This window comes from Delphinapterus leucas, chromosome 12 (genome assembly GCF_059928025.1).
Source record: "Delphinapterus leucas isolate spDelLeu-1000000601 "Yukka" chromosome 12, BTC_Dleu_Yukka2, whole genome shotgun sequence".
In the NCBI taxonomy this organism is placed as follows: domain Eukaryota; kingdom Metazoa; phylum Chordata; class Mammalia; order Artiodactyla; family Monodontidae; genus Delphinapterus; species Delphinapterus leucas.
Window position 1 is genome coordinate 44,898,607 of NC_143140.1, and position 14,505 is coordinate 44,913,111.

A 14,505-nucleotide genomic window follows, 5' to 3' on the forward strand; every position below is an offset into this window, starting at 1 on the left:
TAGGGATGCCCACTTGAAGGCCTAAAGATGTCAAATTTCAGATGGATTCTTCAGCCAAGACATGCTGCTCGCTGCCAACGCAAAATAGCTTAATTGTAATGTTCTGTTTAATAGGAAAATACTGAGGTATATACATCCCTAATGGTTTAAGTAGACTCACACAACCATGGTAACCCACAAAGAATTCCTTGCATTGGAAAAACATTCAATGGATTGCTTTCAGCCATCTTTTTATTTACAGTTTGTGTTTAATGCAAATCAATTCCATAACAAGAGAAGTTACTATGAATCAAAGCATAAATACACAAACACAATATACAATCCAAAATAGATGTACAGCATTCAGGCATGAAACAAAAGAGAATGTTCATTCACACACACAGTAGCTTGAGATCTGTTGGATATGGTTGTTCCAGTGTAGATTTCTAAAGATGGAAAAAAAAAATGACTGGTTATCAAGACTACTGTGGCCATATTAGATTTCGGAACATCTAAGCATCAGTGTGTGACCATGCGAACAAAAGACTTTAGGGAGTGTCTATTTTTAAAAAGGTTTCTGTGCATCAAGGCAGTTGTGAAAAGATTTACTTTCCAAAATCAAGCCCATTTTAGGCTTAGGACCAGGTTCTAACTATCTAAAAATATTGAATGATAACATAAAGTGTTCCAAATGTGGCTATTCTGATTCAGTTTAAAAAGAAGTATTTACAGAAAAGAGTACAAAAGTTTTTCTGAGTTTAATGTAAGCAAGCTTCCAGTCTTCCCTTGCCAAATACATTTGATTTATAGTTTAGCTCCTTCACATATTTGCCTTTTTAATTTCAAGATTTGTCAATCTTCAAAACAGATCATTTTTTAAACTGTAAAAAGTATCCAACATATGCAGAAATAAAAAGCATTTTGAATTAGTTGAGATCAATGTAATTCTACTCTTTGTTATCTGTTTAGCTAAATGAATCTACTGCTCTTTTTGAATAAGAATAGTTGATAAATATATAAGCAAAATGTACTCATTATGCTTGGATTTGGGGTAGATTCCAATCCATCATTGCCCTGGTACATATCAATGACTATATAAAAATTCAAATGCAATGTCAAACCCAAACCCCAAGGGAAAGAAAGAGTTCAGTTCCCAAGAGAACAGCGATACCTCAACATAAAATTTTCTCTAGAGTACATCAGCATTAAATTAGTACTGCTGAAACAACACATTGAGGATTTACAGTAACACCTGGAAGTTCCTTCTAATGTACATATAAATAGAATCACAGAAGCTTTGTTTTACCTCATTGTTTTATGGCCTTATAAATTTAATGAACAAATGAAAACTGAATCTCTGTTCCACATCCCATTCTTTATCTCTAGGTAAGATAAAATCTATTCTCACTTTCAAGGTAGAGTTTTATGTGTCCATACTTCTTAAGCCACATTTAAGGAAATCATCTCTTAACTAATTTTGGATGTTGTCTCTCTTCATCTTGTACAGGAAACTCCAGCAGATTTAATATTGGCATTCGTCATCTAGTCAAACCCTTCACATGCTCTTCAAACCAATCAAATTTGGGATCCTCAACAGTTTCTGTCAATAAAATAAGGTGTGGAACTGGCAGATTCATTCAATGAAGACCTGTTTTTTTTTTCCCTTGTCACACTGGATGTCTGGATGCCATCTGAATTGGGTTTAGAGGATGGGAAGTATAGATGTTTCTTGGCCTGAGTCTCTTAACAGTAGAGATGTAGAAGGGAGAGCGAGATCACCAAGAGACCGGCTGTTGACTGCAGAGTACCGGCACTTGCCTTGGTGGTGGCATTCGCTGGATTGGGGGCAGCTGAGGTATGCTGGGAGGAATTACTTGAAGGCATTACAACAGTTGTTTGATTTGAATAAATCTAAAATATATAAGAAGTTACACTGATCAATTTCCAACATCACAGTTGTCTCCACATACACTTAATATGCAATTAAGATAGATGATATATTCTCAGATTGCTCTGTTCCCATTATTCCCTTACGCACATCATTTAATTCTGAATTTTTGCTTAGTCCCACCAAGATCTTTTAGTTTCAAAACCCACTACCTAGAGATACCTAATGACTGCAAGTAGCAACAACAACCAAAAACAAGCAAACAAAAATGTTCTTCAATAACTACATAACTCCCAAGAGTATGACTTTATCCTTAATTCTTTATAAAGTAATAAGTAACCAAGTTAACTAATCCAGTTTCTGATTATATTAACTGGCATTGCAAAAAAGGTTTCCTCTATTTTCCCAAGAAGGGGAGATTTTAAAGTTGCACAAATAATTTGGATTTTAAAATATGGTAATTTGAGACATGTTATGAGAATTGAGTCGTCTATCCTGGATTTGCTGGGTAACTTTCACATACCCATTTAATACAGCCTTGCGTTTAACTTAAGGGGCCCTGCGTATCTTATCTGCTCCCTTGAAATCTTGAAAATTATATATAACACATCTCAAAAATGGCCACGATATTCATTTTAAGTTGAAAAGTATAATATAATGAACCCCTGCCTTAAGGCAAAATGATTTCACCCAAAGCATCGTTTAGTCGGAATGACTTCACAACAGATGAGAGGGTTTGGTGTTGTTTTCACCAGCTGCAGCCTTCCTGCCTGGTCACTAAGCTCACCACTGTGGCCAAGGACCAAGGTCCCCCCCAGTGTCCCAGCGCCTGAGTGGCATTATTCACCACACTATTTTTCGAGTCACTAAATGCACAGTCCAGCGGGGCACGTGGTAATCTCTCCTTTGTCACGGAACAAAGGCAGTCGGGAGATTTCAGCTCTCACTGCAAGAGAGGGTTTACAAGGGCTTCTGATTACAGGCGGGACCAGGACGTGGCACCAAGCAGGTCTGGCCACATGTACGTTTGGCTGCCTTATCAATCCAAAGATAAAACCATTCTACCTTTTGTTGTAAACCCATAAGGTAAACCCAGCTCCTTTTGTTATAAAACCCATAAGGACATTAAGCAAGCATTGATTTAAAAATTGGTAAATCCTATCTAAAATAGACTAATTTTTAAAATCTCGATCAAGTCAAATACATTTATTGGAAACCTACCCAATAGCGTGTGCTTCCAGGAAAAAGCACTTCCACTAAAAGGAAAGCATTAACATGGTACATAATTTAAAACAGGGCTCGCTGTTTGGGGGCAAGACTTGTTTTGGGATCCCTGAAGGTAATCTGTTCTTATTCAACAAAGCTTTGGTGCATCAGGTGACTTTTTTACTAGAGCCCAGTGCAGCAATAGGAGAATCAAAGGGTCCTCCACAACAACGAAAAAAACTGTTAATATATTAAACTGACATTAAACAAAATTTTCCCTACCAAACTACCAAAGATTTATTTGCATAACTATTAATAAAAACCCTCAAATTTGGAGGTGGGGTGGAGGATCTGGTTGGAAAGGTGATGGAGTGGGCGGGGGAGAGCAGCGTTTCTGGTGGCCGTGCCCCTCCCCCACCGAGGAATGGTGAAAGGCTCGCGAGCGCAGCCGACCCGCAAGACAACAATAGGGTACAGTTACGCAGCCCGCGGAGCGCAAGACGAGGAGCGCTCCGCTCTCAGGCTGCGCTCCCAGGTGAGCCCGGCGGCTGGGTGTCTGGGGACCTGGCGCACCCAACTTTTCGTACGAAATGCTCAGCACTCAGAAAGCCCCAATGGAAGGCGATGGCGAGCCACCCGCTCGGGCACCTCTACCTACCCTCCAAGCCCAAGCTGCTGGAGACAAGTGCCCCTTCTCTCTCTCCCAGCGCCCCCCCACCACTTGGATCTCCCAGGCTCAGCCCCTGGCCTCCCTCGCGGCCGCCGCGCACCCACCCGGCCGGACACCGCAAGCGAGGTCGGTTCTCGGGACACAGGATCTGGAGAGGAGGCATTGGGGACAGGGACAAAGCCTTGCGGGGACTCGGGACAGAAATGTCCCACCCACCGCCTGCCCAGAGCTAGTCAATCTGGCTAACACGGGGTTCCGTGGTGACGAGATGGACCTGTAAAGTCGTCCCCGGGAGAGCACAGGGTCAGGAGAGGGTCCCCGCCCAGGCCTCAGCCCCGAAACACGCGGGACTGAGGTGGGTTGATAGGGCCGGGTAGCCGCGGCTTCCTCGGGATCCACGAACCAGCTCTGAATGGAGAACGGACGAGAGCGGCGCCCCCGAAGGGTATCATCCCCTCTCTTTGTGTGGTGCGCTGGGGACGCGAAGACACTCGTAGAGGGAAGCGGGGTGTTCATGGGATCCAGGGACGACCTCCCCAAAAGGCCTGAGGTCTCCAAGCGCTCCAGAGGTGGGGAGCGCACCTTCTCTTCCCCGCTAGCACCTCGGACTTCTGGGTGAAAGCAGGCGGTGGGCGTCAGGCTGCCTGGGAAGGGCTGCGCGGAACCCGGGGTGGGGCGGAGTCCTCCCAGCCCACGCGCGGAGGTGCTTTGTTTCCGGGGCCGCGGAAAGGGTGGAGGCAGCCGCCACGGAGTGGAAAGTGGGCTCCACATTGCCGTCCCACCAGGTCAGATTCTACTAGATTCTCTCTCCGAGTTCGGGCCCGTGGCCCGAGGTGGGGGGCGCAAGCCAGTCCCCAGGGGGCGGCCCCACCCCCCTAGGGCGCGGACCCCAAGCCCCAGCGTGCGCCAGGACCTCACCTGCGTAGGTAAGAGCAGTGCCAGAAGCAGCAGCCCCAGTCCGAGCCTGGCCACCATCGCTTTGCCCATGTCCGCTCCGTCGGTGCGCAGCGCGTCTCACTGGATGCGGGGTACGTGAAGGACCGCTGGCTCCGGGCGGACGCAGGCAAGGTGGGGAGGGCGGCTGGCGGGCGGGACCTTATATACCGGGACAGCCACAATAGCCGTGACGTGGCGCCGCCCGCCCACCCGCGCTCCCCTCCTCCTCCGCCGCCGCCGCCGCCGCCGCCGCCGCCGCCGCCGCCGCCGCCCACCGCGCGCGCCCGCTGGCCGCCTCTCCGCATCCCGGCCCTCGCCTGGCTCCCAGCGCCCTCTCCCTCCGCCGGCCCCGGAGACCTCCGGGCGGCAGGTGGGCGGCCGGCGCTGCTGGCTCCCGGAGGGATGCTTTGTCTTTCCCCGGGCAGGCAGCGTGCAGGCTGGCACAGGCGCCCGGCACCTCCCACACACGACCCGGGGCGAACTAGCGAGCCACACACGCCGTTCCCGGGGCCGAGCCCAAGTTTCCTTTGTTTCCCCGGACCTGCCATCTTACCCCCCAAAAGAAAAGTATGAGCCTCCCGCGCGGCGGGCAGCCTCCAGTCCCGGCTGTGACTACGGCGCGGACCCCGGGGCTCCCTCGGCTAGGGTTTTCTCCGATTTCCGCCCCAGAGGAAGGGGAACCGTGCGGGGTTTGTGGGTGTCCCGGACCTGGCGACGGGAACAGGGCGCCGGCACGCGCGTGCCCTTCCCAGGCTGGTCGGCCGGGCTGGCAGGAGGCGCCCGCGCTCAAAGCAATGTGTGTGCGCTCGGCCCCGCGCCCGTCACGCCCGCCCCTTCCCCCAGCCACTCGCTTTGTTTTTGGAGCTCCTCGTGTTCGCCTGTGAGAGTTCTATGGGGCATCCCAGGTCCCCGGCCCCCCGAGAGGTGGGGAGCCGCCCGCCGGGCGCGGACACGCTGCCCGGACACTGGTGACGACTGAGTTTCGGTCCCCGGCGCTCCTCCCTGCCGCCACTGGCGGACGGGGGCGAGGAGACGATAACCCACTCGGAGGGGTGATTTCCCCTCCCCAGCCCTAAAGGCCCCGCCGGCCCTCACCACGCGGCTTTGCTCCCAGGTCCTACCCAGGGAGCGGGAACCTCCTTGGCGGTCCCATTAGAATTCGCTGCCCCAGTGGAATTCCTGGGGACATGCTTCTTTGGTCTCTGTTGCAACGTACTTGCTCATTATCCTTTTAAAGAGCAAAAGCTTTCGGGATAAGGCTTTTACTTTTCCATAGCTGCCATTAGGCGATTTAACGAACTGGTGCATGTAGGAGATTAGTCATTATTCTGCAGATTTGAGTGGAATATATTTTCTAACCATCCTATTGTGAAAACTTTCAAGCACACAGTGAAAGTAGAAACTCTTTTACTGGTGGAAGGTTTTTTATTTAATTTGAGTTGCGGGACATAATCTTTTTAAAGTTTGCCCAAGTGGTTTGCCGTCTTTGAAGCAAACAGAGACCAAACATAGTAGGGCTGTAAATTTGTTTAAATTTTACTTTTGCAGAGCAACCTGGTTAAACAAGGTTTGTTTTACGGAAGCAGAGTGGCAATGGAATCCACAATAGTTGGTCTGTGACTGAATGGGCCTGTGCCTTACTGGTCAACCACTTTAACTCAGTAACTTTCCACGTTTAGTATGTACTGTGCAACACTTGAATTTCTGTCCTGCACCAGCGGATTTTCCTGTTTTACAGTATTATCACCTTGTATAGAAATAACCTAGCCCGTTCCAGGACGTGAATGGTCTGTGGCCCAGAAGTGCCTCGTCCCAAGGCAGGGCCCATAGGAGAAGCTGCTTGTTGAACTAAATGGTGGTATTCATAGGATGCATTAATTTTGTCCTGTATCTCCTTTTTCTATTCCTGGTCCCCTCCTCCTCCCTCCTCCTTGTTATTAATTTGAAGAGATTAACTAATGGAGTGGTTAAGAATAGATTCTAGAGCCAGACTGCCTTCGTCCAAATCCCGGTTGTGCTACTTTTACTTGAGGCAAAAAGCCTCCGTTTCTTCATCTGTAAAATGGAGATAATAGAGCCATTATGAATTAGTTATTAAAGGGTTGTTGTATATAAAGTGTTAGAGCAGTGCCTGCGTTACCCTGGGAGCTCTCAGGTGATATTTGCTCCTGCACTGAAGGTCTCAGGAACCTTCTTTGCAGCTGTGTGATTCATGAAAGACATATCAAGCACCAAATAGTACCCAAATCTGGTAAGGCCCCTCATCACCAGCTAATGAGACTGCATAATTCACGAAGCAAGGCCCTTCATATCTGCCTAGCAGTTCCCCTGGGCATCCTATAAGGGGTGTTACCTGGGGCTTTGACAATTCTGTACCCTGGAGGCTTAGCCCTCCTAGGGAAGTCCTCATTACAAATCCTTCATGCCACTCTATTTCCTATATGGCAAGAAACTCAAGAAAACTGCCTGAATCTTTCTTCTAGGTTTCTTTCTGTGAATTCCTTCTTCCTGTTCATTCTTCTCTTCTGGTTTTCCATAGTCATTTGTTTGCTTTTCCCTTAGTCAATAATAGCTCATGCTCCTAAGACTATACATTGTGAATCTCAATAGTCATCCTAGAATTTTTCTTAAGACACATTGCCAATTTACATTTTTATGAAGAAAGTATTTCATGGAAGGATCTTGTAACTGATGGATTCCATACATTGGCATATGTGTGGAAAGTCATAGCTTTAAGTTTTAATATTTTTTCCATGAGATAGCATGTGACCCAATTTTTTGATGCTAGTTCTCTTATGAGTAAAATTAAGGAAGCAATATGTACAATTTCTTAGTGCAGAACTGTGAGGAGTGATGAAGAACCAAACTAAAGATCCAGAGTCTAGGTAGACTCTGAAGTCAGACCTGGACTTGAAGCCTGCTCCATCACTTTCTAGGGGTCTGACTTTGGGAGAGCTTCCCAACCTCTGACACCTCAGTTTTCTCATCTGGAAAATGGGCTAATAATACCTGCCTCACAGGGGTATGATCTTCACTGAGATAATGTGTATGGTTAGCAGAGTGCCTGACACATAGTAGGGACTCACTAAGCTGCCACTTCTGTTGCTGTAGGATCTATTCATTATAGTGTGGCTTTTGAAATCTTTCATTTGTATAGCAATTGCTCTTTTTCTCAAGCATCTTTGCAGGTGGTATTTTGTATGTGCACCTATGAGGTCAGTAAGGCAGACCTCATTTCTGAGGCACAGAGAAGTTAAGTAACTTACCCAAAGCCACATAGCCAGTTACGGTACCTCACCTAAAACCATAACCAAAGTTTCCTGACCAGATCCCAAGTGTTTTCTGTTTTGCCAACAAGAGCAGAGACACGTCTTCCTACACCATATCCTCTTCATCAAGCACTCAATCAATGTTTGCTGGCTGAATAGGCTAATGTTAAGGGAGCAGGTTAATTTGCTTTTTTTTTTTTTTTTTAATTTGCTTTTTAAGGTAAAATAGTAAATCCTATTTTTAGGGGAAGAGAAGATATTACTTGACATTTTTAGAACGTCAACAAAATGGGTATGAAATATATTAATCCAATAACGGATGTTTCTTCTGTGCTTTATAGCAGAAATGGTGGCTGGAATAATTAAATAATTCGTTTAAATTCTATTCTGCAATATGGTGGTGTTTATGTTCACAATACTCTTCCCCCTTATTCCGTACCACCATTAAATGCATTAAATTCCATGCATTTAATATTTTGATCTATCCTGGTTTTTTAGCTAAGCTTTGTTCCAAACCCAGGAACTCCAGCCTGCTCCAACCATGAGATGGCAGTGAAGGTGACCAAGTGAAAGAGCGTTTTTGACTGAGTAGGTTCTAAGTCCTGGGGCTGGAGCTTGTTGAATCAGCAGATGGAGTCGCAGCCTGACTCTCTGTGGGGACGTGCTGCCCTCTGCTGACCATAGGGACCCCTCAGCTCTCACTGTCAAAAAATAAAATAAAACCCCTCCTTTGTGCCGACTATAAAAGCCCTGAATTTTTGAAGCCTTGTAAAGCTAATAAACCGCAATGAGCTTCCTTGACTATTAGTTCCTTTTTTCCCTCTAGAGACTCAAAGAAATTCTCTCAGGTCTTAGGCTTCAATCAAACAAGAAAACAAATGTAAAGTGTAGGAATTGTATTATTTTCAAATGCAAATTGGTAGTAGGATGCCTGCCTCTAAGCATCCTGGGGATTTTTTTCTTAAGGAAATGAAACAAAAAGAAGTAACTCTTAATCTCCTTGGCCAGAATTTAAATTCAGTGTCTCCATTGTGTGTTGTCAAGGATGTGAGAAAGCCAGTCTTCTCATCGACACTGATGGGATTATAGAATGGAATTTGACATCTATCAGTATTAAAAATACATATCCCCCTTAGACCTAGCAGTTCTAATTTTAGGAACTTAGCCTACAGATATACTTGCAGAAATGCAAAAGGGTTTTTGCAGCACTGCTTGTAACAGCAAAGGATTGGAAATCACCTAATTATCCACCGATAAAGCCCCAACTAAAGAAATGATAGCATGTCCGTATCACAAAATATTATAGATCATTTAAAAGAGCATAATATATACTACAAAGAAAAATAACCAAATAAATTCTTCAGTGAAAAAAAGTAAGATACAGAACACTGTGTACACTAAGGTACTATCTGTGTTGAAAGGAAGGAAGGAAGGAAGGGGGAAAGGAAGAAAGAAAGAAAAAGCTAGACAGAAAAAGAGATTATTTCCAAAGGGATACACAAGAAATTGATAGCGGTACTTGCCTCTGAGCAGGGAGCTGGCTGGGCTAGGGCACAGAAGAAGTAAGAGCCATTTTTCATTACATACTGGTTTGTACTCTTTGAATTTTGTACATTACTTATTCACAATATGTACATTATCTATTCATTTATCACAATAGATAAAATCATTTAAATAATGTCAATACATTCTGTGGCTGACTCCCATAAAGCAAATGTGTGGAAAACGGATTTTTTCCGGCCCCCGGGAAAAAAATTCATTGTACCCCACCCCCACCCCGCCTTCTCTCAGGAGCCCTCCTTCCATCATTCACAGGTTCTTGAACAGAAATTATAGTTTTGCCTCAGCTCATCCATCCAATGACAACTGTGAGACCAATTCTCTCGAGTCCAGATGGTACACACACAAAAGCTTTCAGGAAAAATGAAGAACGGAGCTGAAGAAATAATAATGAGAAATCACTTGGCAAATCATCTATTTCATCATTTTATTCTCCCTGTGGTGTCTTGAGCGGCCGAGGCTGTTAGAGGAAGAAGAGCTTGGGGTTGGGGGTTGCTTCACAGAAGGCCTGAGCTGGGAGGGGTTAGTCCCTTTAAGGGAGCTTTTAAAGATTCCCCTTCCACTCCTGGGCAGGAGATGGAGGCGAGGGCTAATTCGGTAAATCCTAGCGTGGGTGAAACCCTACTTCATCCTCACAGAAATGAATCTTCAGGCCACAAGAGTGCTACATCATTTGCCGTTTACATGTGGACCCTAAACGATCCTTTGCTTGGGAATAATGAAACTGGAAGAGTGGTAAAGTATATATACATTTTTCATGCTCCTATGATTTTCAGTCTTATTTCCATATCCTTTGTTTGTCCAGGTCCTTCCTTTTACGTTAGGTTTCAGGCAAGAGGGTCCCTTATGCTACAAGAGATTAGTAAAATTTTAAGTGGCCAGGAAAATTGGATTAAATATTTTTACAAACCTAAATAATGTTATAACATGTAACACAATGGTCCATTTCATAAAATGTGACATTGTGCCGGAAAGAGGAACCACATTTTCAGACTTTGTGAAATAACAGTCAGCCATTAAAATAAGATTAAGTGAATTTTTTTTTTTGGCTGCACTGCACGGCGTGTGGGAAAACTTAGTCCCCCAACCTGGGATCGAACCTGCACCCCCTGCAGTGGAAGCACAGTGTTTTAACCACTGGACCGCCAGGGAAGTCCTAAGGCTAGGTGAATTTAATAAGCTAGGTTGAAAAGGGATTTCTCTATTGAGAGCCATATCTATATATATAGATCTTTGAGTTTTAAAAAAAAGTCCTCTCAACATTCTTTTACATATTTTTTTCTTTTTCAGATTTTAAGTGTAATATTTTAAGGCCCAATATAGAAAAATTTGGAAAATACAGAAAAGTATAGTAAAGAATATTAAAATTACTCATAGACCCCTAACCAGAAATAACCACTAATAATAAATTTTTTAGTATTTTCTTTTTGATTATGTATATACTTATGTATTTAGAGTTTGCTGGCTTATTTGTTTTGCTGAATTAGGAGCAAATGTGCATAAAGTTTTCTATCTTGTTTTTTCCACTCAATAGAAAACAGTAAAAAAAATTTAATCATAAAATTTGAGGCCACATGACAAGATTAATGAAATAATGGGGTGACCTGTGCAAGCGACCAGCTAGGGTTTCTGCAAGATCCAAATTCACCCAGGTCCTCCTGGCTTCAGTCTGGTGCACTGGTGGCATTTATTTGCTCCAAATATTGATGGGGGTGATTCAGGGTTCAGGGGTTGGCAGGGCTTCCAGGACCGCAGGGTCAATTTCTGGACTCTTTTGGAGCTAGGAGAACACTGGGTCTCTGCATCCCTGCTTTCCAAGAAGGGATGCTCTGTCCCTTGTCCTCCCTCTACATTCCCCACACCCCAGAAGGCCTTTAGTGCAGCCTTATTAGAATTAGAAAAGGGGAGCTGATAAGGATGAGAGCCAATAGCATTGTATCTGAATTTGTGTTATCTCAGGACGTATTTTTGGCAGCCTTTACTCTATTTTTCTTTGTCATTACATGTTCTTCAAAAATATTATTCATAATGACTGTACAAAATTCTTTCTTATTGAATGTTTGTTCCTATTGTAGATAACCTCATAAACATCCTAACACACATGTTTTGTTTTCATTCCTGGTTATTTCCTTAATGGTACATTCCTAGCTTGGATCTTGAAATAAACAGCCAAATTGTCATCTAGAAATGTACACTCACAACAGCAATGTGTGAGATTGCCAAATCCACAAACCTTTGCTGAACGTGAGAATTATAATAGAAAAATATTTTTAAATTTCATAGGAAAAAGATCTCATTTGGACTTGCATTTTCACTATCAGTGAGATGAAGCAGTTTTCAGTTATTTATTAGCCATTTGGATTTTTCTTTTTATGAATTGTTCTGCATACATTTTGCATATCCACAGAAGTGACATGTGTCATGAGTGTGCTCAGGGTGAGGAGACAGTAGACTCAGATGTCATTTGGTTAGGTCACATAGAACCTACATATGGAAAGGATGCAGAAGTAAGTCAGTGCAGTCAGCCGGGCTTCAAAGCAGAGAGATCTACAGTATTTTCCAGGCTAGTCGGAACATGTTTTCAGACCCTGAAATCCTCCTTGGGGTGCACAATTGCAGACGATAAAATCTAGGTGAATGAGGGTGAGATCAGTACTTCAGGAAGCTTACTGGTCTCTCTCAACACCCAGTCTTACATACTTGAGGCTAAAACAGTTCTGTACATAAACTCTAAACAAGTACTACAGGCCACCACCACTGGACCTGGAGCACCTCTTCAATCTTGGAGTTATCATGCTTCCTGATTACAGGGTATGGTGCCCTGAGGCATGAACTGGGTCCTCTTAATCTCTTTCAGCCTCAAAGGAGAACACATCCTGGTTCAAGAACATTTTCAAAGTTAGAATATTTACTATAGGTCTTAGTTGTCCACATACCTGTGGGTGTCAAACTAATACTTTTTTTAAAAAAATATATTTATTTATTTATTTTTGGCTGCATTGGGTCTTCGTTGCTGCGCAAGGGCTTTCTCTAGTTGCGGTGAACGGGGGCTACTCTGCATCACGGTGCGTGCGCTTCTCACTACGGTGGCTTCTCTTGTTTTGGAGCATGGGCTCTAGGCGCGTGGGCTCCATAGTTGTGGTCTGTGGGCTCTAGAGCGCAGGCTCAGTAGTTGTGGTGCACGGGCTTAGTTGCTCTGCAGCATGTGGGAGCTTCGCAGACCAGGGCTCAAACCCATGTCCCCTGCATTGGCAGGCGGATTCTTAACCACTGCGCCACCAGGGAAGTCCCTAATAAGTTCTTGAACCAACGAAAAGCCTCTTCCTGTTGTGTTCTTATGTATTGTAAGAACTCTTTACATATTAAGAAACATTGGCTCATTAGAGATTTGAGTGAGGCTTTTGCTCATATGCTTATATCTGACCAGAGTCAAATTAAGTATAAGGACAGCCAGACAGTGCCACGTGTACCAATCTACAAGGGACCCTACAGCATCATCAGAAGTGAAATGAGGAAGAAAATATTTTCTTTTTTTTTTAAGATTTTTGTTTATTTTATTTATTTATCTTTGGCTGTGTTGAGTTTTTAGTTGCAGCACGCAGGCTCCTCGTTGCCGTGTGCGGGCCTCTCTCTAGATGTGGCGTGCGGGTTTTCTCTTCTTTTGTTCAGACGTGCAGGCTTAGTTGCCCCACGGCATGTGGGATCTTAGTTCCCTGACCAGGGATTGAACCCGCGTCCCCTGCATTGTAAGGCGGATTCTTTACCACTGGACCACCAGGGAAGTCACGAAAATCTTTAAAAGTCTTTAAAACCATCCTCTCCAGAGAATTCCATATGTGGTTAGAAGCAATATTTGATATACACTTGGGGAAGTACTTGAATGAAGTAATATCCAAACTGTTAACCTGTTTTCTTGCTTGTTTTGTTTTGCCGGTTAATTTGCTTAAGATAACGGAGGACACGTTGAATGGTGCTGCCATTCCTCTCTCTTCTTTAAATTTCTCAAACTCTCCTCTAAAGAAAGGTAGAAGGGAATTCGCCAGTGGTCCAGTGGTTAGGACTCCACGCTTCCACCGCAGGGGGCACGGATTCAATCCCTAGTCAGGGCACTAACTTTCTACATGCCACATGACGTGGCCAAAAAAAAAAAGGTAGAAATATTTTAAAATATTGAAGGTACAACAATTAGTTACCGTACCCAGGGTACCCAAATGTCTTGGTTACTTTTTACTTATTCTTAGCCCTTTTTTTCTGCCCCAACATGCTAGAGGATGATAGCAACCTACATTAGCATCAATATCTCTGGACAGCAGCAATTCCCAGGGGAGTCATTGGGAGCACAGGTCTGCCGGGAAATCAGACCCTTCAGAGGGGGTGTGGTTTGAAAGAGTTTCCTAGAGTTTAGAATCACTAGTGATGGCATTATAGCTTTATTAATTAGCAATAAAGGGTGTAGCATAAGTTGTAAAGCGTTAATCAGTAAAAAGCACACATATGACACAATGAGTAAACAAATAATTTAAAATAATTAGTATTTATTCCCTGACTGTGTACCTGCCATCGCAAATAAGGAAGTTCAGAATATAGTGCTTAATCTGCAATTTTTTCCCTTTAATTGCATCTGCCACCTTTTGTTAATTTGAAGCAAATTAAACCCTGAAGGCAGCATCCAAAAGTAAGAAGACTAAGCAGATTTCACTTTCCGGCAAAAATTATACAACAGCTTCCCCATCTTCAAAACGGTGAGTCATTCTTTTCCAGATGTGATAAACTATTTTCTGTTTCAATAGCATGCCCCAAGAAGTGACACGGTGATGCCAAGGATATGACAACCAACTCCCTTCTGCATGCTGGGCTACATAAGCTACATGAAACCCTTATCTCTTTGGGGTTCTATACCAGTGCTGTCCAATATAATTATAATGCAAGCCACATATTTTAAATGTTCAATTTTCTAGTAGCCACATTAAAAAAGTAAAAAGAAACAGGTAAAATTA

The 14,505-nt window shown here is 44.1% G+C and overlaps 2 protein-coding genes across 2 annotated transcripts in view; one reads left to right on the plus strand and one right to left on the minus strand.

Annotated features, from left to right (window-relative positions):
• Positions 1-213: 213 nt before the first annotated feature.
• On the minus strand, positions 214-4,865 carry CD24 (CD24 molecule). The gene is made up of 2 exons (XM_089921628.1): positions 4,662-4,865; positions 214-1,890 (listed from the first exon to the last, which is right to left on the minus strand). The coding sequence occupies exons 1-2, from the start codon at positions 4,728-4,730 to the stop codon at positions 1,723-1,725; spliced, it is 237 nt and encodes a 78-aa protein (XP_089777754.1). The 5' UTR covers positions 4,731-4,865; the 3' UTR covers positions 214-1,722.
• The window catches only part of LOC111164157 (uncharacterized), a 29,744-nt gene continuing 19,967 nt past the window's right edge, over positions 4,729-14,505 (plus strand). The window contains exons 1-2 of the mRNA XM_089921666.1: positions 4,729-4,739; positions 4,782-14,250. Of these exons, the coding sequence (XP_089777792.1) occupies positions 4,729-4,739; positions 4,782-5,658 (888 nt within the window). The 3' untranslated portion in view covers positions 5,659-14,250. The remainder of the gene's footprint in view (positions 4,740-4,781; positions 14,251-14,505) is intronic.